The sequence below is a fragment of the Zootoca vivipara genome, chromosome 6 (assembly GCF_965207765.1).
Source record: "Zootoca vivipara chromosome 6, rZooViv2.hap1.1, whole genome shotgun sequence".
In the NCBI taxonomy this organism is placed as follows: domain Eukaryota; kingdom Metazoa; phylum Chordata; class Lepidosauria; order Squamata; family Lacertidae; genus Zootoca; species Zootoca vivipara.
This window is the reverse complement of record NC_142589.1, coordinates 91,073,842-91,099,726: the sequence shown is the minus strand read 5'-3', so window position 1 is coordinate 91,099,726 and position 25,885 is coordinate 91,073,842. Positions and strand designations below refer to the sequence as shown.

Genomic DNA, 25,885 nt, shown 5'->3' with positions numbered 1-25,885 from the left:
TTTCTTATGCAGACGGGGAGTTGCGGGAATTAAAACGTACAGTTGGGTGGCTGAGGTTTTGCAAGGTACCGAAAGAGGAAGGGGAACTCCTCCCCCACCACATTTTCAAAAACAAAAACAAAACAAAAGCCCGGCGCCAACAAAAGTGCAATTTCTGTTTGCCTTTTGTGAGCAAGAACTAGGGGGGAAGTTTTGTGGATTGGTACATCTCAGTTGGGGTGGTGAGCAAACAGGATGAGGCCTCACTAGGAGGAGACTTACCAGAACGGAAAGTTCCCCTTGCAACCTTCTCGGTTCTTTTGGTGCAGAGAAAGCAGTTGGCAGGCTTCACCTCTCGAGGTTGGGACCCAGGTCCGTGTTGCGGCATTTCAGGAAGATAATTTAGGTAGTCTCCTTTCGGACGTCCTCTTCCTCTTGTCTGTCCTTACTGACCCTGATGTTATGTGTTCTGCGTGTGGACGGTTTTGGGGTTGTTGTTTTTTGGCGGATAGATGAGGTGCTGTTTGGAGCACAGGTGCGAAAACAGTCCCCACCTACAAAACAAAAATCAGAATTGTTTCAGGGGCATGTTCCTTGGCTGGGTGCGGCTGGACCTGCCGGTCTCAGCTTAAATCTTAAAATTCAGCTCTCTGCATTCCCGCATCAGTTTCGCCATTCGGCAGCGTTTGAAGTGCTGGTTTCTCCTTTTTGAAATGGGGAGGGAGCGTAGCTCAGGGACAGAGAGCATCTGCTTTGTGTGCAGAAGGTTAGAAGCCCAGCAGCTCCAACCAGGAGTGAGGAAGACTCCTGCCTGAAACCCGGGAGAGCTTCTGCCAGTCAGTGCAGTCTGACTCAGGGTAAGCCATCTCCTTATATCCCTCCTAAAATATTCAATTGTGCCCAAAGGCACATTTTTGCAAAGCAATTTCCCCTTTGTAGAATGCTTTTTTCCTTTTTTGGTGTGCAATTTGCATTGAATGTGCATTTCCCCCTAGTATATTCACAGTGTGAATACCTTGCTTGGCTGGAGAACAGTATTGCAAAATCCTGACAATGGCTGAGAAAATGGTTGTGTTTCTGCCTTGAACTTCTTCCCCACTTCCCTTTTAATATTTATTTTTTTTCTAATGATTTCCCCCCAAAAAATTATTAAAGATCAAAGCGAATTACTTTAATACGATGTCTTAAAAGCAGGCTTCCGGCTCCTGTTGTAAACATGTGTCAATTATTTTTCCTCCCATAGACGAATCGTTTATTTAGTGTCCGGTTGTCAACCTTCACTTGTAGTTAAACCATTCTTCCAGCTTCCCTCTTTTTCCTCCTTACATTTCCCTTCCTGCTGCATCTTATAAATTCAAAATCCAGTTCACATATACATTTTAGTTCATGGGTAGGCAAACTAAGGCCCGGGGGCCAGATCCGGCCCAATCGCCTTCTCAATCCGGCCTGCGGACGGTCCGGGAATCAGCATGTTTTTACATGAGTAGAATGTGTCCTTCTATTTAAAATGCATCTCTGGGTTATTTGTGGGGCATAGGAATTCATTCATATATTTTTTTCAAAATATAGTCCAGCCCCCCACAAGGTCTGGGGGACAGTGGACTGGCCCCCAGCTGAAAAAGTTTGCTGACCCCTGTTTTAGTTCCAGACCTGGTGTGCTGGGAGAGTTTGTTACTATCTTCCATTGTTCGGTTCCCTGCAGTGTTTATCGGGATGGCACAAAGTCACATTCCATTCCTTCCGCTGTTTTCAGACTGGCATACGAACGAGCCTCAGCCTCTCCGCTTCTGTTTTGGGACCTGCTTGCTGCTGCTTACAGCCCAAATCACGCCGCTCCCTTTGCCTCGACCCCGATTCCGTTTCTTTCATTTTATTGACCTATTAAGAAAAGCTATATATTGCTGTTTGTAAACAGCAAGCAGAGTGGTTTACAACAATCTTACATAAACCCATACAATAAAAACCACGTCAAAATTAGAAATCGGCTAAGATGCATTCTCATTCCGATGGAATGGGAAAGTTCCTGGCAGGCAATATCTAAAATGGGATATCTAGTGGCAGAGTGTTCCACAGGACTGGGCCATTGACACGGAAAGCTCTGTTTGTTGTTGTTAAATGAGCATTGCAGGGGGTTGGGCTAGATGATGCTTGGGTCCCTTCCAGCTCTATGATTCTATGAGCCTCACCAACTTGGGGAAGGATCTTTCTTCCTTCAGAAATGCAGCTTTTACTTGAATGGATCAGATTAATCAACCACAACTTTGTAGATTAACCAGCCGGAACTTGTGCGGTTAACCAGTTAATGAACCAGGTCGCTGGCCCTCTTCCAGTTCCATGCAAATTACCTACTGGGCTAAGTTCAAGGCACTGGTTTTGACACAGAAAACCCCCCAAACCCCCAGGGAACCAGGATACCTGAAAGGTGGTCTCACCCCTTATAAGCCCAGTCAGCCACTGCAATCTGCAGGTAAGGGCATCGCACAGGTGCCATCGTATCAGGAAGTGCCTTGCGCGTGTTGTAGGAAGCTGGTCTTTCATGAAACGCTTCTGAAACTTCAGGAAGGCAGAGTGTTGTTCTTCTTGCACTTAGGTCTTGCTTGAGAGTTCACTGGAAGCGGCATCTGGTTTGTTACTGTGAGAACAGGACGTAGTACTCGATGGGCTATTGGCCTGACCCACTGGCCTCTCTTTATTGTGGTAGCCCCTTTGGAACTCCCTTCCCCTTGAATTTAAGTCAGGAGCCATCTCTGTTGTTTTATTGGCCCCCTGCCAAAGACCTTCCTCTTCCAACAAGCTTTCTAAGCTGAGCTCTTCTCCAGTACTGTTTTGGGGGGACTGGGGGCGGGCAGGTGTGGAGGCCTCCCTGGTCCTGAATGGGGTAACTGTGCCCCCTGTAGGACCAGGTGCACAGCCTGGGAGTCATTTTGGACTCACCGCTGTCCATGGAGGCGCAGGTCAATTCTGTGTCCAGGGCAACTCGGTCTGGAACGCAGGCTGAGACCCTCCCTGCCCACAGACTGTCTCGCCAGAGTGGTGCATGCTCTAGTTATCTCCCGTTTGGACTACTGCAATGCGCTCTATGTGGAGCTACCTTTGAAGGTGGCCTGGAAACTACAACTAATCCAGAATGCGGCAGCTAGACTGGTGACTGGGAGCGGCCACCGAGACCATATAACACCGGTCCTGAAAGATCTACATTGGCTGCCAGTATGTTTCAGAGCACAATTCAAAGTGTCAGTGCTGACCTTGAAAGCCCTAAACGGCCCTGTATCCCTGAAGGAGAGTCTCCACCCCCATCGTCCACCCCAGACACCGAGGTCCAGCTCCAAGGGCCTTTTGGCGGTTCCATACCTGCAAGAAGCGAGGTTACAGGGAACCAGGCAGAGGGCCTTCTCGGTGGTGGCACCCGCCCTGTGGAACGCCCTCCCATCAGATGTCAAGGAAATAAACAACTACCTGACTTTTAGAAGACATCTGAAGGCAGACCTGCTTAGGGAAGCTTTTAATGTTTGATGTTTTATTGTGTTTTTAATATTCTGTTGAGAGCCACCAAGAATGGCTGGGGAAACCCAGCCAAATGGCAGGGTATAAATAATAAGTTGTTGTTGTTGTTGTTGTTGTTGTTGTTGTTGTTGTTGTGATAATGATGATGACGTCTGTATCTGCACTGAAATTATTTTTAAGATGTTTGTACTGTTCTATCTCTGGTTGTCTGCTGCCCTGGGCTCCTTTGGGAAGAAAGGCAGGATATGAATTTTATAATTAAATAAAGATTTTATTTTTTAAAAAAACACCACTTTGTTTGATGGAAAAAACTATGGGTGGAGGTGGAGGTGATCGTGAAGAAACAAAAAATTGGGACTAACTTCCTTCCTTTTAAAAATCCTTTTCTCTTATCTGAAAGATGGGGTGCCGGGCCTGAAGAGGACAATCGACACCTTGCTTTTAAAAGCTCTTGGGTCACCTTGCGATCGCTGGAAGGTGGATGCTGAGTGGTTCCGATGAGTGGAATGGAATTTACGGCGGGTGGAATGGAATTTACGAATGGCAGTGGACACTTTCGCGAACAGTTCCATAAAGTTGCCCACGTGTTTGATCTCAGCCCAAGTATTTGCTTTCCTTCTCCATGGGCATCCTCTTGGATCATAGGATCCCCATGAGATCCCTCACCTTGCCAGCTATGGATCCTGGAAGGCTTCTGTGACCAAGTCTCTGGATTCCCTATTCTGCTGAAACTTGATCTCGCACCATCTCTTCCTGGGTCCCTCCTCCTTAGGGAGGAGGGCTGAGCTTGGACTGTGCATCCGTGGACTATTTCATACCAAACCTTCTGCGTTTCAAAAAAAATATATTACTCGTCTGCATGCTTCTCATCGGGGTGGGGTCTTTTCCGTCTGGTCTGAGATTGGTAAGGGGGGGAACCCCATCTCACATCCCGCCACGATGGTCTGGTGCATCTGCTTTCTCTCTGAGGAGGAGAAAAACGCCGTCGCGATAGATAAAGAAATCAACCGGCTTCTCCAGGAGCAGAAGAAGCGAGATCGGTGGGAGCTGAAGTTGCTTTTGCTCGGTGAGTAACTGCTCCTCAGACAAAGAGCTGCTAGCTAGGTGGGAGAAAGGCTTGGGTCTTGGGTGATGGGCTCGGAGCATGAACTAGCCTTCCATACTAGCAAGAAATAATACTCTCCCTTCCTCTTCTTTCCAAGCTTTCTCAATTGTGCCCAATTGTTCCCCACAAGCCCCTATAACTCTCTTATCAACCTCGTAATGTAACATGATGGATCTATTCCAGTTATACCCCACTGTTTTCTCCAAGAGCTTGGCATCCATGGTTCTCTCCCTCCTCATTTAATCCCAACAACAACCCTGCGAGGTAGGTTAGGCCGAGAGGAAGTGACTGGCCTCCGGGGTCACTCTCAGTGAGCTTCATGGCCAAGTGGAGGGGACTTGAACCCTAGTCAGTGGTTCAAAACCCCGTGACTGAGTGAGCTCCCATTGCTCTGTCCCTGCTCCTGCTAACCTAGCTGTTCAAAAGTATGCCAGTGCAAGCAGATAAATAGGTACTGCTGCGACAGGAAGGTAAACGGGGCTCTGCTTTCCGTCATGGTGTTCTGTTGCACCAGAAGCGGTTTCATCCTGCTGGCCACATGACCCGGAAAGCTGTCTGTGGGCAAACGCCAGCTCCCTCGGCCTGAAAGCGAGATGAGTGCCGCAACCCCATAGTCGCCTTTGACTGGACGTAACTGTCCGGGGGTCCTTTACCTTTAGATTTACCTCCCAGGTAACCACTACTCTGTCCTGAGTAGATCTGCTGGTGTGTGACATACTTAAACATTGCTTGGTTGGCAAAGTTCAGAGAAGAGCAAATTTCGAAGGACGGCTGCTTTCCGGTGCGCATATTGGCCTGGAAAGTGAGGATCAGGTAGTTTCTCAATGAAATGCAGTTGAACTGATGGCCGTCACCTTGCTGGAAAGGAGATTCTAACTAAACATTAGGGAGAACTATCTGAGAGAAGGGGGCGGGCTTGTCTTCAGATGAAGCTTTGGAAGAGATGTTGCATGGCCCTCTGTTAGGGATTCTTCAGTTGAGATTCCTGCATTGCAGGGGGTTGGACTAGATGACCCTAGAGCCCCTTTCCAATTCTGCAGTTCTGTGATTCAGAGAAGAGTGGATTTCAAAGGATAGCTTCCTTTTAGTATGCATATTGGTTCAGAAAGTGAGAATCAAGTCGTTTCTCGTTTAAAATTAAAGCTAACATTCCTCTCCCACTTGAAAGCACCACTGCTTATCAGGGAAAGGACACACCTTTTCAGATAATCCTTGCCATCACTAGGGACGAGTAGATTTGTCTATTTCTAGACTTCGGCCATAGCCAACTAGATCCTGTTCTGAGTATACATTGCCAACTGCATACCTGACCGGTAGATTCACAAAAATCCCAGTAGAACATCGTTTATTCCCTTGCTTCATGAAAATTATAGAGGATCTTATACATTACCTCCTCTATTGCCCCATTTACTCGGGCTTTAGAGACGCGATGCTGCAAATTATACCCAACTCTATAATCAATCCTGAAGATAGAGTAAAATTTTTGTTAGTTGATGGTAACCCACGAATTACCCATGTGGTAGCGGTCTTTGTGATGAAGGCCATGAAAGCCAGGGAAAGATTTATGGATGACAAAGTAAAGACCCCTTCATAGTCTGTTTAACTCGTTGCTTGTTTTCCTTCTCTTCCTGTTTTGTGGGATGAAGGTTTTGTTGGGATAGCATGCAATGAATTTTAATATTTTTAATTATTGTTGTGTTGATATTTGTGTACAGGCATGGTCCTCACAATAAACGGATTTGTTGTTGAGTATACGTGCTGAAATTAACAATAATTTATTTCAATGGCACTCCTCCAAATAGGAGTAATGCTGGCTACAACTTTGCGCCAATATGAATTTTGTATTTGATCTAAAATTGTGCATATCTTATCCTATAAAATAGGTATTTTGTTGCTGGCTTTGTTTTTCGTTCAATTGCAAAATTCAGAAAAGTGCATTACAGTGGAACCTCGGTTTATGAACACCTCGGTTTGCGAATTTTCGGTTTACGAACACCGTGGACCCATCTGGAACGGATTAATTCACTTTCCATTACTTTCAATGGGAAAGTTTGCTTCAGTTTACGATCGCTTCAGTTTATGAACAGACCTCCGGAACCAATTGTGTTCATAAACCGAGGTACCACTGTAGTTTGGAAAGGTATGCACCCATCTCGGGTTGTTTAAAAACGCAAACTAAATGAAATCTTTTCAAAGTCTAGCTGAGACATGTCAAAATATACATATATGTCAATATTATATTTAACTGTTTGCCAATTTTGATCAGTCACGGTCCTGGGGTCTTAAGTCCTCATAGGAAACCATGAGTGATTTGAGCGTCCTTTAGCCTGAAAGGAGAGACTATTAAGAGGCAATATGACAGTTCAACTTTAAGTCTGAGAAGGGCTGCTGCGTGGATTGTTAGTATTTGGAGCTAATTCGCTGCACCTCACCTCTGAACCCTGGGCTCGTATAACCTGTTGGCTTCCATAGTTAAACTATGTTGTACTGGTTGTACTATGTTAAACGAAAGTTGTACTGGTTGGAGGGACGCTCTTGGTTTGGTCTAGACGTCTTTTAATCTGGGCAGGAAAGAGAATTTTAATATCGGTGGGGTTAATATATGTGACATTATTGGATTATTGTGTTGTCCAATGCCTTTCGGATCCTGGTTTTCCTTTTCTTTCTTTTTTGCAAATAATATTTATTTGATTTTTTTAAAAAATACAGATGAATAACAGAACCAATTAAAAAAAACCGTATAAAGATATTACTCTGAATCTCAAGACTTGCCCCCCATGGGTGCTAGTGACAAATGTTTACAACTGCATATCCACCCGTTATCCAAATTTTTTATCCGTCTAAATTGTCCATAGTTTTGGTTACTTTACAAGCGTGGTTAAAATCATGCTAATGTTTTCATCTGTTTACAATGGATTCCTAAATAAATTATATCCCCCCCCCATTCTTCTTTAAAATTTCTTGTCCTCTTGGTTTCAGAGCTTCCCAGTTAATTTTGCCATTTAGGCATAGTCCATCAACTTGGTTTACCATTCTTCCCTGGCTGGAATTGTTTCTTCCTTTCATCGCTGGGCTTATAACATCCGTGCGGCTGTTGACGCATACATAAAAAGTATTTTCTGGTCCTTTGGAATCTCAGTACCTATTGTTGTTGTTGTTTAGTCGTTTAGTCGTGTCCGACTCTTCATGACCCCATGGACCAGAGCACGCCAGGCACTCCTGTCTTCCACTGCCTCCCACAGTTTGGTCAGACTCATGTTGGTAGCTTCTCGTCCTCTGTCATCCCCTTCTCCTTGTGCCCTCCATCTTTCCCAACACCAGGGTCTTTTCCAGGGAGTCTTCTCTTCTCATGAGGTGGCCAAAGTATTGGAGCCTCAGCTTCAGGATCTGTCCTTCCAGTGAGCACTCAGGGCTGATTTCCTTCAGAATGGATAGGTTTGATCTTCTTGCAGTCCATGGAACTCTCAAGAGTCTCCTCCAGCACCATAATTCAAAAGCATCAATTCTTCGGTAATCAGCCTTCTTTATGGTCCAGCTCTCACTTCCATACATCACTATTGGGAAAACCATAGCGGGTGTTCGCCTTGCTGTGGTGAAGGGGCTTGAATAACTCAGAGAAGCTATGAGCTATGCCGTGCAGGGCCACCCAAGATGGACAGGTCATAGTGGAGAGTTTTGACTAAACGTGATCCACCTGGAGCAGGAACTGACAAGCCACTCCAGTATCCCTGCCAATTATAGGTCAGTACCTATAATTCCTAACAAAAAGGCTTCTGGTTTTTAAACAAAGGTTATTTTAAACATTTTTTTCGTTTCATTATATATCAACTCCCAGAAAGCTTTTGTTACCTTACATGTCTTTTTCTTTACATTTCCAGCAGGTATTTGTACTTGTTCTATACAGTTTTGCTAACTTACTAGAAGCCAAATACCTTTGGTACATCGGATCCTAGTTTTCGCACCCCGGTTTGAGGTTGTTGTTTTTTAAGAAAAAAAACAAGCAGTGTATCTCTCTCTCTCTCTCTCTCTCTATACATATATATATATACAGTCGTACCTCGGGTTACGACCACCTCGGTTTGCGAACAGTTCGGGTTACGAACTGCGCAAACCCGGAAGTGTCTTCGCCGCGCGCGTGTGCGCAGAAGCGGCGCGCGCGCGATCGCGCGATCTGCGCATGTGCAAAGCGCGAAAATCGCACTTTGCGCATGCGCAAAATGGCGGCGCCCATTGCGTTCGGTTTACGAACTATTCGGGTTACAAACTGCGTTCCGGAACGGATCGCGTTCGTAACCCGAGGTATTACTGTATATATATATATGTGAAGGAAAAAGAAGGGCTGTGTGTATATGCATGTTTTTTCTTTTAGGTACTGGAGAGAGTGGGAAAAGTACCTTCATCAAACAGATGAGAATAATCCATGGCTTGGGCTATACAGAGGAAGACCGCAAAGAATTTGCTAAGGTGGTTTATCAGAACATCTTCATGTCCATCCAGGCTATGGTCAAGGCTATGGAGATTCTCCAGATCTCCTATGCCCAACCGGAAAATGCGGTGAGTAGTCCGACGGCATGGGAAGAGGAACCCACAGGGTAAGACCAAAGCATTGAGGTTGAATCCTGACATGAGTGAAGTACTGTTTTGCGGGGACAGGGGGGCGGGCAGGTGTGGAGGATTCCCTGGTCCTGAATGGGGCAACTGTGCCCCTGAAGGACCAGGTGCGCAGCCTGGGGATCATTTTGGACTGACAGCTGTCCATGGAGGCGCAGTCAATTCTGTGTCCAGGGCAGCTGTCTGCCAGGTCCATCTGATACTCAGGCTGAGACCCTCCCTGCCCGCGGACTATCTCTCCAGAGTGGTGCATGCTCTGGTTAACTCCCGCTTGGACTACTGTAATGTGCTCTCTGTGGGGCTGCCTTTGAAGGTGACCTGGAAACTACAACTAATCCAGAATGCAGCAGCTAGACTGGCAACTGGGAGTGGCCGCCAGGACCACATAACACTGGTCTTGAAAGACCTACATTGGCTCCCAGTAAGTTTCCGAGCACAATTCAAAGTGTTGGTGCTGACCTTTAAAGCCCTAAACGGCCTCAGCCCAGTATACCTGAAGGAGCGTCTCTACCTCCATCATTCTGCCCGGACACTGAGGTCCAGCTCCGAGGGCCTTCTGGCGGTTCCCTCATTGTGAGACATCTGAAGGCAGACCTGTTTAGGGAAGTTTTTAATGTTTGATGTTTTATTGTGTTTTTAATATTCTGTTGGGAGCTGCCCAGAGTGGCTGGGAAAACCAAGCCAGATGGGCAGGGTATGTATAAATAAATAAATAGCCACGCTCAGCCTTCCAATTTACAAATGGAACACACTCAACAGGAAGCGAAACATGTTCTTATTCCAAGGCAAAGCTCACAAACCAAAACACCTGCTTCCAGGTTTGCAGTGTTCTTAATCCAAGTTGTTCATAAACTAAGCTGTTCTTAAACCCAAGGTACCACTGTAACAACAACATTAAATTATGTTACTCTCTCTGCTTCTAGCAAAATGCTCAGCTGCTGATGGCTGTGGATACTTACAAAATGAAGGAGATGGATGCTCACCATGTAAGGATGATCAAAAGCTTGTGGAGAGATTCCGGAATTCGAACCTGCTACCAGAGGCGAAGCGAGTACCATTTGCTGGATTCCACTTTGTAGTGAGTGCATTTGCGTCTCCCGCTTAAGGACGGGCAAATCTGCCGGGTTTCCGGGTGGTGGGTTGCACCCAGTCTTATCCTACTTAGAGTAGACGCATTTGGCATAGCTGCCAAGTACCCCGTATTCCCCAGGAAACCCCCGTTTTTCCTTACCATATCCCAGCGATCTCCCGTTTGAGCTCCTTTCCCGTAAATGTCCCTTAAATCCGCCCCTGCCGGCAGCTATTTTTCTGGTGCCGGTTTGCCCATCTATGGGCACCAGAAAATGGCCACTGCTGGCGCTGGAAACAGCTTCTACGCATGCCTGGCGGCCATCTTGGAGGTGGCCGCATGGCCACCCCTAAGATGGCTGCCGCCATGCGGCCACCCCCAAGATGGCCACCAGACAACTTCCGGTGCAACTTCCGGTGCCACTGCTGCTGCTGATCCCGTATTTTTCTGCGGGAGACTTGGCAGGTATGCACATTTGGGTTGCTCCCAAATAAGTTCTACTTAGAGCAGATCCACTGGAATTATCAAACTACCTTTCTCCCAGAACCAGCACTGCTTCCATAGGGTTGGGCCAGATCAGGCAAGAAACAAAGACCATCATGCTCTAGACCAGGCACCCCCAAACTGTGGCCCTCCAGATGTTTTGGCCTACAAGTCCCATGATCCCTAGCTAACAGGACCAGTGGTCAGGGATGATGGGAATTGTAGTCCAAAACATCTGGAGGGCCGAAGTTTGGGGGTGCCTGCTCTAGACCACCAAACTTGGCCCTCCAGATGTTTTGGGACTACAACTCCCATCATCCCTAGCTAACAGGACCAGTGGTCAGGGATTATGGGAACTGTAGTCCCAAAACATCTGGAGGGCCAGGTTTGGTCATGCCTGCTCTAGACACAACAAAATGACTCCCTCGGTCTCTTTCGCCTGTTGTTTGGTTGTCTTAACTTGTTCTGAAACTGTTTTGTGGGTCTATGGACAACAATAAAGATATAAATAAAAATATTCCAAGTGTGATCTGACCAAGGCAGAAAAGAGTTGACTTCCCTTGATCTGCACACTAGACTTCCATTGACGCAGCCTAGAATTGCATTAGCTTGGTTTTTTTGCTGCTGCATCACACTGTTGGTTCATGGTTACAGGTAGGTAGCCGTGTTGGTCTGGATCGAAGTAAAATAAAAAAAATTCCTTCAGTAGCACCTTAAAGACCAACTAAGTTTTTATTTTGGTATGAGCTTTCGTGTGCATGCACACTTCTTCAGATACAGTGAAATGGAAGTTTCCAGGCACTTATGTAGAGAAGGGGTGGGGAGGGGTGGGGATGGGGAGGGGGGATCACTCAGAAGGGTGGTGGAAATGGGTGATTGACTGACTGATAGCTGTTGATGACCGCAAACGACTGCAAATGGTTATGCATGAAAAAGCAAGGGTTGAGATGGCTGAAGATCGCTTATCATGTATAATGAGATAAGAATCCGATATCTCTGTTCAAACCAGGTCCCTCCATGGTTTTGAGCTTGGTGATAAGTTGCAATTCAGCAACTTCTCTTTCCAGTCTATTTCTGAAATTCTTTTGTAGTAAGACAGCTACTGTTGGTTCATGTTCAGCTTGTGGTCTACTAAGACCCCGAGATCCTTTAAGAGCCCTCCAGATGTTTTGGCCTACAAGTCCCATGATCCCTAGCTAACAGGACCAGTGGTCAGGGATTATGGGAATTGTAGTCCAAAACATCTGGAGGGCCGAAGTTTGGGGATGCCTGCTCTAGACCATCAAACTTGGCCCTCCAGATGTTTTGGGACTACAACTCCCATCATCCCTAGCTAACAGGACCAGTGGTCAGGGATTATGGGAACTGTAGTCCCAAAACATCTGGAGATCCGAGTTTGCCGATGCCTGGGCCAGATGATCCTTGGAGTCCCTTTCCATGATTCAAGCTGGCTTACAAGAATCGAAGCAAACACGGACAAAAGCACAGACAGCTTAAAAACAAATAAATGATAGTAGGAAAAAGTAATCAAAATATAATAGAATTTAAACAACAGAAAATCTATGAAATCTAGTAAAAAAAACACCCAACCCTACATATGCAGCACTATTAAAAGCCCCCAATTGGTTAGAGGGCTTAATTTTAGGGTTGTAGGTTCAAGTCTCACATTGGGCAAAAGATTTGTGCATATACGGCCTCAGCCCAGTATACCTGAAGGAGCATCTCCACCCTCATTGCTCCCAGGGCCTTCTGAAGGTTCCCACCCTGCGAGAAGCAAGGTTACAGGGAACCAGGCATAGGGCCTTCTCGGTGGTGGCGCCCGCCCTGTGGAGCGCCCTCCCATCAGATGTCAAGGGAATAAAAACTATCTGAAGGCAGCCCTGTTTAGGGAGGTTTTTAATGTTTGATGTTTTATTGTGTTTTTAATATTCTGTTGGGAGCCGCCCAGAGTGGCTGGGGAAACATTATTATTATTATTATTATTATTATTATTATTATTATTATTATTATTCAATTAGATGGCCCTCGGGGTCCCTTCCAAATTCTACAATTCTTTGATGCTAAATTAGGCCCGATCTCCATTAGCCTGAGGCTGTTTTCCTGGAGGGAGAGAGAGATTAGCAATCCATTCTCTCCAGCAGTTTCACAACAAAGGCTTATCAGACCCAAGATATGCATAGACTTGAGGTGTTGGGCCTCCATCTGGGTTCCACTACTGGTATTACAGTGCTGGAGGAGACTCTTGAGAGTCCCATGGACTGCAAGAAGATCAAACCTATCCATTTTGGAGGAAATCAGCCCTGAGTGCTCACTGGATGGACAGATCCTGAAGCTGAGGCTCCAATACTTTGGCCACCTCATGAGAAGAGAAGACTCCCTGGAAAAGACCCTGATGTTGTGAAAGATGGAGGGCACAAGGAGAAGGGGACGACAGAGGACAAGATGGTTGGACAGTGTTTTTGAAGCTACCAACAGGAGTCTGACCAAACTGCAGGAGGCAGTGCAAGACAGAAGTTCCTGGCATGCTCTGGTCCATGGGGTCACTAAGAGTCGGACATGACTAAACGACAACAACAATAATCAGCAATCTCTCCATCGATGCTGAGCTGGACAATGGTTCACCTCTCCGAAAGGGTGTGGGAGAACGCAATGCTAATGTCCAACACCAAGGCTTGCAATGTTGAGCATGCTGCAATTTATGTATGGGCAATTTACTGTATAACTGTCAGGAGTGATGGCTGAATGCTTGCCCGCATAGTGCTGCATTAGGAGGATTTTGGGGAACAAACGGCAGGTCAGAATTCCAAACAAAGATGTTTTCTCCTGAGCCCACATTCCCAGCATTTTCCCGCTCCTGTCTCAGCGACATCTACGCTGGTTTGGTCACATCCACAGAATAGAAGATGGCAGGATCCTCCAGGGAATGAATGAATGAATCTTCATTTGCGTCAGCCATCGGCCATAGCAATAAAACAACAATATGATATACAAAGAATAGAAATAAAAAGTCAATTACCGTATATAAAATACATTTTAGGGTTTTGAATCAATAGTCAAATAGTGGATCTTATTCTGATTGCCCCAGCTGAAAACCTTGCCACCTTTGCTGTCACCTGCTCATCTTGATCTGCCCAGAGAAAGGACACTGGGGCAGTGGCTGGGCGACCCGGAATGGACAATAAAAGAGGGGTGATAATCTCATTCCTCAAGTCTTTATAAAGAGGGCAAGCCAGAAGGGCATGCGCCACCGATTCAGGACTGCCATCTCCACAGGGACATAGGCGTTTTTCGTGTGGAATCTGTTGGAATCATCCCTCAAGTACAGTCAAGGACAATACATTCAATCTTGCGAGAGTAAAAGTGCATCTATATTTTGGATTTGTTAGGTTATGATAGGGTGCCAGAGAGTCGGAATGGGAAGGTGGAAAATAGTCATACCATTGGCAAAATTTCCTTATTGTGGCCAAATTGTTCTGACGTTCGTCATCTTAGTCGTGTTCGACTCTCCATGACGCCATGAACCAGGGCATGCCTTGAAAATTCTCACTTTCTTCTCATAGCTTCTCCTTTTTTATGTCCATGGAGTTTTCTTGGCAAAATACTGGAGTGGATTGCCAGTTCCTTCTCCAGGTGGATCACATTTAGTCTAAACTCTCGGCTATGACCTGTCCATCTTGGGTGGCCCTGCACGGCATAGCTCATAGCTTCTTGGAGTTATTCAAGCCCCTTCGCCATGACAAGGCAGTGATCCATGAAGGGGTTGAGATCATTAAGGCGCTGACAAATTAGACCGTTTGCTTTACTAAAACCCAAAGTGAGTAGCTGTTGTGATAAACCACAAGAGTGAAGTTTTTGATAGACAATTTGATAGACGTGCTCTGTGGGGAGCTGGCTTCAGGCACCAGGCGCATTGGTGGACCAACTCTGTGTTACAAAGATGTCTGCTGTGACATGAAGGCATCGTCAACCCCTTGCAGAAGACCACAGGGCCTGGAGACAGAAAGTCAGGTCATGTTCCCACAGCAGTGACTAGAGGAGGAATGGCCGCTGGGAAGAGCGCAGAGAGAATAAATGCCCTGGTGTATCTGCAGCCGCCCAACCAGACCCCTTCATCAGCCCCGGCTGCAACAAAACATGTCTCTCCTGCATCGGTCTCTACAGCCACAGCAGGCGCTGTAACTGTCCGACAGCTTGACCTCACCCCCCAAAGGCGCACTCCTCCATTGCCTCCCGAAACAAACAGATTCCAGCCCAGACAGATGAAATTGCATCCTTTCCATGCGCTTTAAACGCCCTTGTGACTTTGCCACAAAGATACAGTCTCGCTTAATCATTAACTAGATTCAGGTAGGTAGCTGTGTTGGTCTGACGCAGTTGAAATAAATAAATAAAAATAAAAATTGCCCAGTAGCACCTTAGGGACCAAATAAGTTTCTTCTGGGTAGAAGCTTTTGTGTGCATGCAATATCTGAAGAAGTGTATCTGAAGAAGTGTGCATGCACACGAAAGCTTCTACCCAGAACAAACTTAGTTGGTCTCTAAGGTGCTACTGGGCAATTTTTTAATTTTTAATTTAATCATTCGCTGTTAGGCTCTCTGCAGCTCTTGCTTAGCTTCGACAGACGTGCCACACTACACAGGACACATTCAGACGCATTACAAAATTATCTTCCCATTCCCATGTACGATTTCAACCATTATCTTTAACGTGCCTTTGTAGCTTCCTGTCCAACCTGGACCGCATTGCAGCGGCAGGGTACGTGCCGAGCCCCCAGGACATCCTGCGGACGCGGGTGCCGACAACGGGCATCAACGAGTACTGCTTTTCAGTGCAGAAGGTGACGCTCAGGTGAGCAAAATTGGGAGCGGGATCTGAAGTCGTGCAGCCTTGATGCCTTTGACTGGCCAGCTAAACCAGGTGAGAAATGCCAATGGATCTCAAACCCTCCATAGTTGATCTCTGCTGAAATGAGTGTAGCGGCAAATTCAGAAGGGCAAAGTTGTTTTGTGATGGTCACAACCTAGGCCTATCTCATGGCCCCCTTCTAAGATTATACAACTTCATCGGAGGCCCTTCTACGTGTGCCTCCCCCACAAGAATAACCTTAGTTGGGTACAACTTCATATATACTAGTGTGTATGCATGTGTGTGTGTAATTTTTATTAAATTATCTGTTTTACAATTTAAAATACTCATTTAAACCACAGAGCCTAGGGCTTGCCAATCAGAAGGTCAGCGGTTCGAATCCCCACGACCGGGTAAGCTCCCGTTGTTCAGTCCCTGCTCCTGCCAACCTAGCAGTTCGAAAGCATGTCAAAGTGCAAGTAGATAAATAGGTACCGCTCTGGCAGGAAGGTAAACGGCGATTCCGTGCACTGCTCTGGTTCCGTGCGCTGCTCCAGAAGCGGCTTAGTCATGCTGGCCACATGAGCTGTACGCCAGCTCCCTTGGCCAGTAAAGTGAGATGAGTGCCGCAACCCCAGAGTCATCCGCGACGGGACCTAACAGTCAGGGGTCCCTTTACCTTTAAGACTTGCCTTCTTCTCTTTCCATGGTTCATTTCACATATCATAAATCCCTGCATATTTTACAAAAACTAAACCATTCAGTATTGCAGCCATCAAAACTTATTTACACTGTTGAATTTATCATAATGCTTCCAACATTTTCAGGTGTACACAATTTCCCTCCTATATATTCAATAAACGTTTTCCAAATCTCGGACTGCAGTAGTGGCATACATAAATAACCTTTTTTGACACCTTTTTTTGGGGGGGGGCAACTTCTACATCGGTTTCATTGGGGCAGGGCAGCGTTAATATCTGTAGCCGCCTAGAAGCAAAAAAAAACCTGTGATCTCCCTTCCTGAATCTTTGCAGGATTGTTGATGTAGGAGGGCAGAGATCAGAGCGCCGTAAATGGATCCACTGTTTCGAGAACGTGATTGCCCTGATCTACTTGGCTTCTCTCAGTGAATATGACCAATCTCTGGAGGAGAACACAAGCGAAGTAAGGAGGTTTTTTAAAATAAAAAAGGCATGTACATTTCCCTGTGTGCATGTTTGTGTGTGTGCTGAAATCGGGTTTTAAGATCACAAGAAGAGCAGGCCAAGGGAGAGAGTTCCGCAGTTCTGCCTCCTGCAGCAGGGAGTTCCGCAGTTTAATTTGCAGGTGAGGCGTCGCAGCTCCTGGCAGATCCAAACTACCTCACTGCTGCCTCCTTTCTGCCTCCCTCCAAGGCCAAAGTTGGGTACTTAGGGCAAACTGCTGCCTGGCCATATTGAGGTGCCACTCTGTCCAGGTTTAAAAACTGACCAGGACCTCCAAGCATTAGATTTTATGCCCATATGTATGCTGATTTAAGATTCTCATGTCCTTTGGGAAGGGGAGGAGGCATCCCTGCACCTTTTGTTATCAGGATTTCTTTCCTTTCCCCGTTACCTGGAGGGAAGCGGGTGAACACAGCATTGCGCCCCACTCCCTGCAAAGGGCACCTTCCTCTGATCTTCCTAGTTAAGGTTGCCATGTGTCCACTTTCCCCAGGACGTCCTCTTTTTCAGGGGTAAAATTTCTGCCCAGGTTGAATTTTTTTTCCAATTTGCCAAAATGTCTCTGGCTATAATTTCTGGATGAGACATAAACATAACTGGGGGCTAAAGACTTGCTTTCCTCTTCTCCTGCCCCCCTCAGCAATAAAATCACAGCTTCTATATCATGCATCCCCAAACTGCGGCCCTCCAGATGTTTTGGCCTACAACTCCCATGATCCGTAACTAACAGGACCAGTGGTTGGGGAAGATGGGAATTGTAGTCCAAAACATCTGGAGGGCCAAAGTTTGGGGATGCCTGCTCTATATCCTATCTATGGTAGGGGTATTTAAAATGAGAGTTGTCATAGCCAGCACCAGATTTACGTATAAGCTAAACAAGCTATAGCTTAGGGCCCTACTCTCTTGGGGCCCCCAAAAGAATTTAAAAGAAAAAAACTGGATGTACATTTCCAAAATAGAAGATAACAAACAAACAAAATAAAACCTACATACAGTAACAGTGTTTTGTGTTGTGTACGCGGGTGGCGCTGTTGGTTAAGCTACTGAGCCTAGGGCTTGCTGATCAAAAGGTTGGTGGTTCAATTCCCGGCGACAGGGTGAGCTCCTGTTGCTTGGTCCCAGCTCCTGCCAACCTAGCAGTTCGAAAGCATGTCAAAGTGCAAGTAGATAAATAGGTACCACTACAAGGGGAAGGTAAATGGCGTTTCCGTGTGCTGCTCTGGTTCACCAAAAGCGGCTTAGTCATGCTGGCCACATGACCTGGAAGCTGTATGCCGGCTCCCTCGGCCAATAACGCGAGATGAGTGCTGCAACCCCAGAGTCGGTCATAACTGGACCTAATGGTCAGGGGTTCCTTTACCTTTAGGCTCCTATGATGTAAGGCATGGGCCCTGCTCCCTAAAATATCACTGGTTTGCTCCTTTCTATATATAGGGTGCCTACATTCTGCATGGAGTGCTTGCATGGCAATATGTGCAAATGGCTTGAGATACCTATTAGGTCCATAAATTACCATATAGCATATGTTCAACACAAAAAACAGCGACCATTTGTTGTTGACAAAGGGCAGCTGGACATAGAAAGGGCCCCATTACCTTCAGTAGCTTAGGGCCTCATCCAACCTAAATCCCAACCTGGTCATAGCATCATCTTTTTTGCTCTTCAAAATATGGCAACCCTAACCGGCCCATTCCTGTTTAAATAAGCCCTTCAAAGTCACGAGGACTGGAATATTGTTTTATTTTTAATTTTTAAAGAAAGGACCGTAGCTCAATAGCAGGTCTCAGGCTCAACCCTTGGCACCTTCAGGTAGGGCTGGGAATTCTGCCCCTGCCTGGAACCTTGGTGAGCTGCTGCCAACCAGTGTGGGCAGCACTGAACTAGATGGACCCAGACAGCATCTTTCCAAACCAGCCTGAAGTGTAGGTGGGTTCCCACGAGGCAAGGCACAGTGATAACAGCAAGAACCTTTATTGCACTACATAACTGGGAAACAGGGGCAAGGCAACTGCTTATAAACCGTGTTTCTCACATTTTAAGACGTGCCTATAAAATAAGGCATGGCACGATTTTCATGCGTTGAAAAAATATAAGACATACCCCGAAAATAAGCCGTAGTGCTGAGTGCAGTTCTGGAGGGGCTCGCCAAAACACCAAGCAGCGCGCGCCACGTGGAGCCCCGAGCCAGCGGGACTCAGCAATGCCCAGCAGCGCGCGCCGGGTGGAGCCCCAAGGCAGCAGGACCCAGCAATGTCCACAGCGCGCGCCGTGTGGAGCCCCGAGCCAGCGGGACCTGAGCCAGCGGGACCACAGCGCCGCACAGAGTGCAGCAGGAGGAGGATTCAAAGTGCTACAGAGCACTGCTGGGTCCCGCTGGCCCGGGGTGCTCCGCGTGGCGCTGCTGGGCGCTTCAGTAGGCTCGGGACTCCACACGGTGCGTGCTGTGGGCCCCACTGAAGCGCCGACAAAGCACCCAGCAGCGCCATGCAGAGCACCCCAAGCCAGCGGGACCCAGCAGTGCTCTGTAGCACTTTGAATCCTCCTCCTCCTGCGGCTCAGGGCGCTCTGCGCAGCGCTGCCGGGCACTTTGTCGGCGCTTCAGCGGGTCCCGCTGGCTCGGGGCTCCATGCGGCGCGCGCTGCTGGGCGCTTTGTCGACGCTTGAGCAGCAGCAGCAACTTACCGGTTAGTAAAAAAAAAAAATAAGACACACACCCCATACCCCGAAAATAAGCCATAGGCTTATTTTCTTGACTAAAATAAATATAAGACGGTGTCTTAAAATGTGAGAAACACGGTACATTCCTGAAAGCCTGGGCCACTCCTACTCCCAACATGATTGGCTGTCTAAACTTCCAAGCTGCAAATCACGACTCAGAGCTCGAGGGCCAATGGCAGAGGCCCAAATCCTGAAATGTTCTGTGATTGGACGTCATGTATCGAATCAGAACACAGGGGCTTAGTATCCTTAGTCCAGACTCAAGTTCAGGCAAACACAAACCACTGAATACAACACAACACAGCCTTTCATTCAAAACAATGAGGACCAGGCTCTTAACTTCACTTTGAGGGGGAAGTGGTAGAACCTTTGCTTTGTGAGCAGAAGGTTTGAGGTTCAGCCCTGGGCATCTCTGGGTAGGGAAGACTCCCTTTCTTTGAAACCCTGGAGAGCTGCTTCCGGGCAGTGTAGGCGCGACCGAGTGAGGGGCCTGACTCTTTGTAAGTGTTCCTAAGTGCTTTCTTTCCCCTTCTGCCTCTACTTCCATGAGTTAGAATCGGATGAGGGAGAGTCTCGACCTCTTCAGAACCATCCTGGAGCTTCCGTGGTTCTGGAATACTTCCATCATCCTCTTCCTCAACAAGGTGGACATTCTGGAGGAGAAGATCTTGAGCTCCGACCTGGCTGCTTATTTCCCAAGTTTCCCAGGTAATACTTTCTCCTCCTTCCAGACAACTAGTGCAGAGCCCAGCGTCCTCGAGCGTCAGATATGGGGCTGGGAGATTGATTTAAATCCTGACCTAACCATGGAACTCACTGGGTGACCTGTCGCCAGCTCTCGGCCCGGTCCTACCTCCGAGGGTTTTCGTGAGGATTTCACAGGGGCTGTAGGGTTGGATCTAGGCTGGGTTAGTTGATCTCTGCTGAAGTTAGCGTAGCGGCAAATTCAGAAGTGTATGGTTCCTTCATGATGGTCAGAATCTAGCCCTATCTCATGGCCACTTCCCCTTCTAAGATTATACATCGGCAGCCCTTCTTCGTGTGCCTCCTCTACGAGAACAGGGCCTTTTTTGTGGTGGCTCCCTGTCTGTGGAATGCTCTCCCCAGGAAGGTTTGCCTGGAGCCTTCATTTTACATCTTTAGGCTCCAGGCAAAAATGTTCCTCTTCAACCAGACCTTTGGCTGATTGGCATCCTATATCTAGCTCTGGTTATCTCCCGCTCGGACTACTGCAATGCACTCTACGTGGGGCTACCTTTCAAGGTGACCTGGAAACTACAACTAATCCAGAATGCGGCAGCTAGACTGGGGACTGGGAGCGGCCGCTGAGACCACATAACACTGGTCCTAAGAGACCTACATTGGCTCCCAGGACATTTCCGAGCACAATTCAAAGTGTTGGTGCTGACCTTTAAAGCCCTAAACGGCCTTGGTCCTATATACCTGAAGGAGCGTCTCCACCCCCATCATTCTGCCCGGACACTGAGGTCCAGTACCGAGGGCCTTCTGAGGGTTCCCTCGTTGCGAGAAGCCAAGTTGCAGGGAACCAGGCAGAGGGCCTTCTCGGTGGTGGCGCCTGCCCTGTGGAACGCCCTCCCATCAGATGTCAAAGAGAAAAACAGCTACCAGATTTTTAGAAGACATCTGAAGGCAGCCCTGTTTAGGGAGGCTTTTAATGTTTAATAGATTATTTTATTTCATTTTTCTGTTGTAAGCCGCCCAGAGTGGCTGGGGAAACCCAGCCAGATGGGTGGGGTATAAATAAATTATTATTATTATTATACCCTATTAAATGTGTCTGTGGGAGGGGGGGCGTTATTGGTTTTCGGTGGGCATTGTTTTGTTATTTTTTTTCCTTTTTCCTTTATGTTTTATTGAAAGCATTACCAATAAGTTGAAATAAATTAAGAAAAAGAAAAGGGAAAAAGAGAAAGAATACATAAACATTTTAAAAGGCAGAGGGGAAGAACATTAACAAAATATCAATAAAATAGAATTAAGTAGGGCTCCAATACATCTGGAATTTCCTGGATATATCCGGATTCATCTAGCGAAAACAGTATCAGGGTGGAATTCCCATAGATCGGTTAAAATGTCTGTGAAAACCCAGGCATATGTCAACCCCTGTCAGAAGTGTTTTTCCTTTAAAAAATAGCTTTAAAACTTCATTTTGGGGGAGATTTTGTCAGGAAAGCTCAACAAGTGTGCAAAAAATTTTTTTTTCACTTTTTGAAATATGGCAACCCTAAATTAAGGTTACAATTTTGTGGGTTTTTTAATGTTGTGAACTGCCCTGACATCTATGGATGAAAGGTGGCATCCGAATTTCACAAATAAAAACAAAAGACTACACAATCACTTATACAGTAATATTCATTAGGGGTGCTGCCAGTCGGGGCAGACAATACTAAGCTAAATGGATCAAAGAACTGACTCAGTGTACAGTAATTTCCTATTTAGTCGGCCGATTCACTGAGGGCCAGTGAGCCTTGAGTCGAAGGTTGGGAGGCCAGCGGTGCATTGCAGGAACATGGGTAGCGCTGTGGTCTAAACCACTGAGCCTCTAGGGCTTGCAGATCAGAAGGTCGATGGTTTGAATCCCCGCGATGGGGTGAGCTCCCATTGCTCTGTCCCAGCTCCTGCCAACCTAGCAGTTCGAAAGCACGCCAGGGCAAGTAGATAAATAGGTACCACTGCGGCGGGAAGGTAAACGGCGTTTCCGTGCGCTCTGGTTTCCGTCACGGTGTCCTGTTGCGCCAGAAGCGGTTTAACCATGCTAGCCACATGACACGGAAAGCTGTCTGTGGACAAACGTTGGCTCCCTCGGCCTGAAAACGAGATGAGTGCTGCAACCCCATGGTCGCCTTTGACTGGACGTAACTGTCCAGGGGTCCTTTACCCCTTTTTTACGTTTTGCATGCCTGTGATGTTGCATGTCTCTCTTGTGCTCAGGAGGATGCTGAGCTCACCGGTTCGGCCTTCTTTGTCCCCTCAAAATTGGGCAAGGCTGAGCCCCATGCCAAGGAATATTGAGGAGGCTGATAGCACCACCCCTAGCACACCTGAAGGCTATCTCCTTGTATTTTTCCAGGCCCCAAGCGAGACGCTCACGTGGCCAAACAGTTCATCCTTGAAATGTACATGGACATCTTCAGGAAGTTCTCAGTCCCTGGCGGCGACTTTGGAGGGGGTCCTTCTGGCGACGTCTACAGGCCACGGATCCTTTACTTCCACTTCACCTGTGCCACGGACACGCAGAACATTGGCACGGTTTTCGAGGACATTAAAGACGCAGTCCTGGCCCGCTACCTCGATGAGTTCAACCTGGTCTAGAAGGGTCTCGCGGCCACTTCTGAAGGATCCCAATGACTCCACTTGTTGGCCTTAGAGGAGACCTGGGGCATGGAAGGCGAAACCGGCGGCTCTAAAGGACCGTTTTAAAACGCCAGCGAGCACCGAGGTCTGACCAGCGGCATCACCCCTTGGGAATCCCAGAGGTGGGGGGCAGACCTGGCTACTGGAGGCTGAGAAATGACCCATACCATTCAAAAGGGATTTCAAAGCCCTGTGCTCTTTGGCCGCTCTGATGAAAAGAGAAACGGAAGCAGAAGTCCTTGGTTTCTGCTTCTTCGTCCCATGTCTGGAACGGAACTCGACCCAGTATTAGCTGTTGCTTCCAGTCCACGGACAATATGTGGTTGACTAGGGCTGGATCTGTACGTTTCAGGAAAACGCGTTGTAAAGCTCATAATGGGAAATCACGTTGCCAAAGGATCGGACTGTACAGCACCATCTGGTGCCATGCTTAAAACAAAACAAAACGCCAACATACCCAAGTCCTAGGCATTGACTCCAGCTAACTTCCTGAGGCAGCCTTCACACAGCCATTTTTTCTGTTCCTCTGCCTATTTCTGCATCATATTCGAGCTTTCGCACAACATAAAACCGCTTCCGGAAATCTAGTGGAACACGGTGGAGGTTTAGCTCTCGCTTCCATGTTATCTGCTCCAGAAACAACCTGTTTGCAGCCCCACCAGCCCTGAAAATTGCAGGAGTAAAGTGACAAAACCTGGGGGAGCATATGGTTTTCTTCCTTTTTTTTTGGAGGGGGGAATCATGGGGGAGCAGAAGCCAGCATGTGCAGAAAGGGTGGGGAAGCAGAGTAGTTCTCAAGCTCCCTTCTCTCTCTGCTCCATCTCCCATGCCCCTTCCATTCTTGCAACCTCGACAAATCTGCCAAACCGAGTCTATATTTCCCCCCGAATCTTAATTTCACTTCTTCACATTTCCACAGCAATTTGCGGTGCACGCTGCATTTATTTTCCCAGATCCTCCTGTGATAGGTCTGCCAGCATTTTAGTGCAAATTTCTTCTCAATAAACACATTTTTTTGTATGCATCTTCTTTATTTACTCACATATGCCTTTTTGCAAGCAATATTAAAATGCAAACAGAATCGTATTTCTCCTCCATTTGTAGACCTGGCTGATGCAAGCTGCTGTAGCCAAGCTGTTGATGGGGACATGAGTCGTGCTTAAAAGCTTGCACTGGGTGCCCCTACCAAGCCAGGCTCAAAGTTCTTGCAGGTGGCGCTGTGGTCTAAACCACTGAATCTCTTGGGCTTGCCGATCAGAAGGTAGGTGGTTCGAATCCCCATGACTGTGTGAGCTCCCGTTGCTCTGTCCCAGCTCCTGCCAACCTAGCAGTTCGAAAGCATGCCAGTGTGAATAGATAAAGAGGTACCGCTCCGGCGGGAAGGTAAATGGCATTTCCATGTGCTCTGGTTTCTGTCACGGTGTCCTGTTGCACCAGAAGCAGTTTAGTCCTGCTAGCCACATGACCTGGAAAACTGTGGACAAATGCCGGCTCCCGCGGCCTGAAAGCGAGAAGAGCGCCGCAACCCCATAGTCGCCTTTGACTGGACTTAACCGTCCAGGGGTCCTTTGCCTTTACCAAGGTTCTTGCATTAAGGTGCTTAACAGCATGGGGGTGTATGGGGTATACTTCTTGTGGTGACATACTGTGCTCCGTCTGGGGTAGTTTGTCCATCTTTGGTCCCCATCTTGCAATCAGCTCTCACCTGCGGCTGCCAGGAGCTGCCAGCATGCAACAGCAGCCGCAATCCTGGGAACGGCTTCGACTAAACCAGGTGAGGGCAGTCGGTGGGTCTCCAACCCTCAGTGAGTAAGGGGTTTCCCTTCCATGTGAAGTCAGCTCTGGTGGATTGAGCGGACGAGACCAAGAGTGGGTCCAAGGGCCAAGAAGGCAGTTTCTGCATGTGCTGTAGAGGGAAATGAGGAGCAACTTGGGAAAGTAGTCTATCGAGAAGGAAAGCGCCGATCCTAAACCTCTGCCACCTTGCAGGTTGTCTTGGGGAGAAAAGGCAGCTCAGGAGTAAACCCTGCACAAATCTGGAGCGGAGTCCCTAAGACGGCTGGGTGGCGCCTCATACGCCTCCTTCCAGCAACGTCTTGCTCTGCTTTCCTTCGGACCCCATCTTTGAGGCTGATAGGGGGTCTTGTCGTCCGGGCAGCTCAGGACCTCCAGACACACCGCCCAGGCTTGCACCCCAGAGATGAGGCGCGTTCCATTGTCTCTCAAGACAGATGGATTGCAGCAACAAAAACAACTTCTGCAAACCTGGGGAGGGGTGGTTTCCTTGCAGCTACTCACACTTCCCTCTTGGGCATGGATGGGGCAGGTTTGATGGCAGATGTGAACGTCACCCAGATCCTAAGCATATAGGAAACGAAAGGGTTTTGGATTGCCTTGAGTTTCTTTGACTCATCTGGCTAGGCCAACAAGAAGGGAAGGAGCAGGAGAAAAAGAGGCTGGTGGAATTATCTCATAATGATGCTTCGCCTGGCAAGGGGAGAGAGCTGCCTGGTGTTTAATTGTCCATCCCCCCAAGGCTCTTTTTTAAAAAATATTATTTGAAAAAGCAACCACTGTGCATTTGATTCCTCCTACTTGCTTAAAACGGCAATCAGATAGTGAGATGATTTGTGTCGTTTGATCTCGGCAGGTCCCCAACCACCGCCGAGAAACGTCCCAAACTGAGAAACTGCCTCAGAAGGAGCATAGCATGTCCCCCCCCCTCCTAACACCCCAAACACCCTAGAGAGAACCGTACTGGGGACAGACTAAAAGATAGAAGGATGTGCAGGGGAGAAAGGGGGACTGATACAGCCCTCAACCAAATTTACTTTGTGTAGTTGCTTTTTCTGAAAAGCAGTCTTAAACCATGCAGCATGGTTGCAAACACCCCTCTCCAATTTTTAAAGTGGAAAAGCTGGGAACTGAACTTGGGGCCTTCTGCCTTGTGGTTGTTTGAATTTATATACCGCCCTAAACCTGGAGGTCTC

General features: G+C 47.5%; 1 protein-coding gene across 2 annotated transcripts; it reads left to right on the top strand.

The window, feature by feature from the left end:
• Nucleotides 1-156: 156 nt before the first annotated feature.
• On the top strand, nucleotides 157-23,976 carry LOC118087285 (guanine nucleotide-binding protein subunit alpha-15-like). Of its 2 annotated transcripts, XM_035119806.3 has the most exons (8): nucleotides 157-385; nucleotides 3,884-4,549; nucleotides 8,958-9,142; nucleotides 10,123-10,277; nucleotides 15,472-15,600; nucleotides 16,632-16,761; nucleotides 20,075-20,228; nucleotides 22,612-23,976. In XM_035119806.3, exons 2-8 carry the CDS (start codon nucleotides 4,423-4,425, stop codon nucleotides 22,851-22,853), a joined length of 1,122 nt encoding a protein of 373 aa, XP_034975697.1. In that variant the 5' UTR covers nucleotides 157-385; nucleotides 3,884-4,422; the 3' UTR covers nucleotides 22,854-23,976. The 2 variants fall into 2 exon arrangements, with proteins under 2 accessions (XP_034975697.1, XP_088529147.1); XM_088673021.1 differs by lacking the exon at nucleotides 3,884-4,549 and having other exon boundaries at nucleotides 158-385.
• Nucleotides 23,977-25,885: the final 1,909 nt, after the last annotated feature.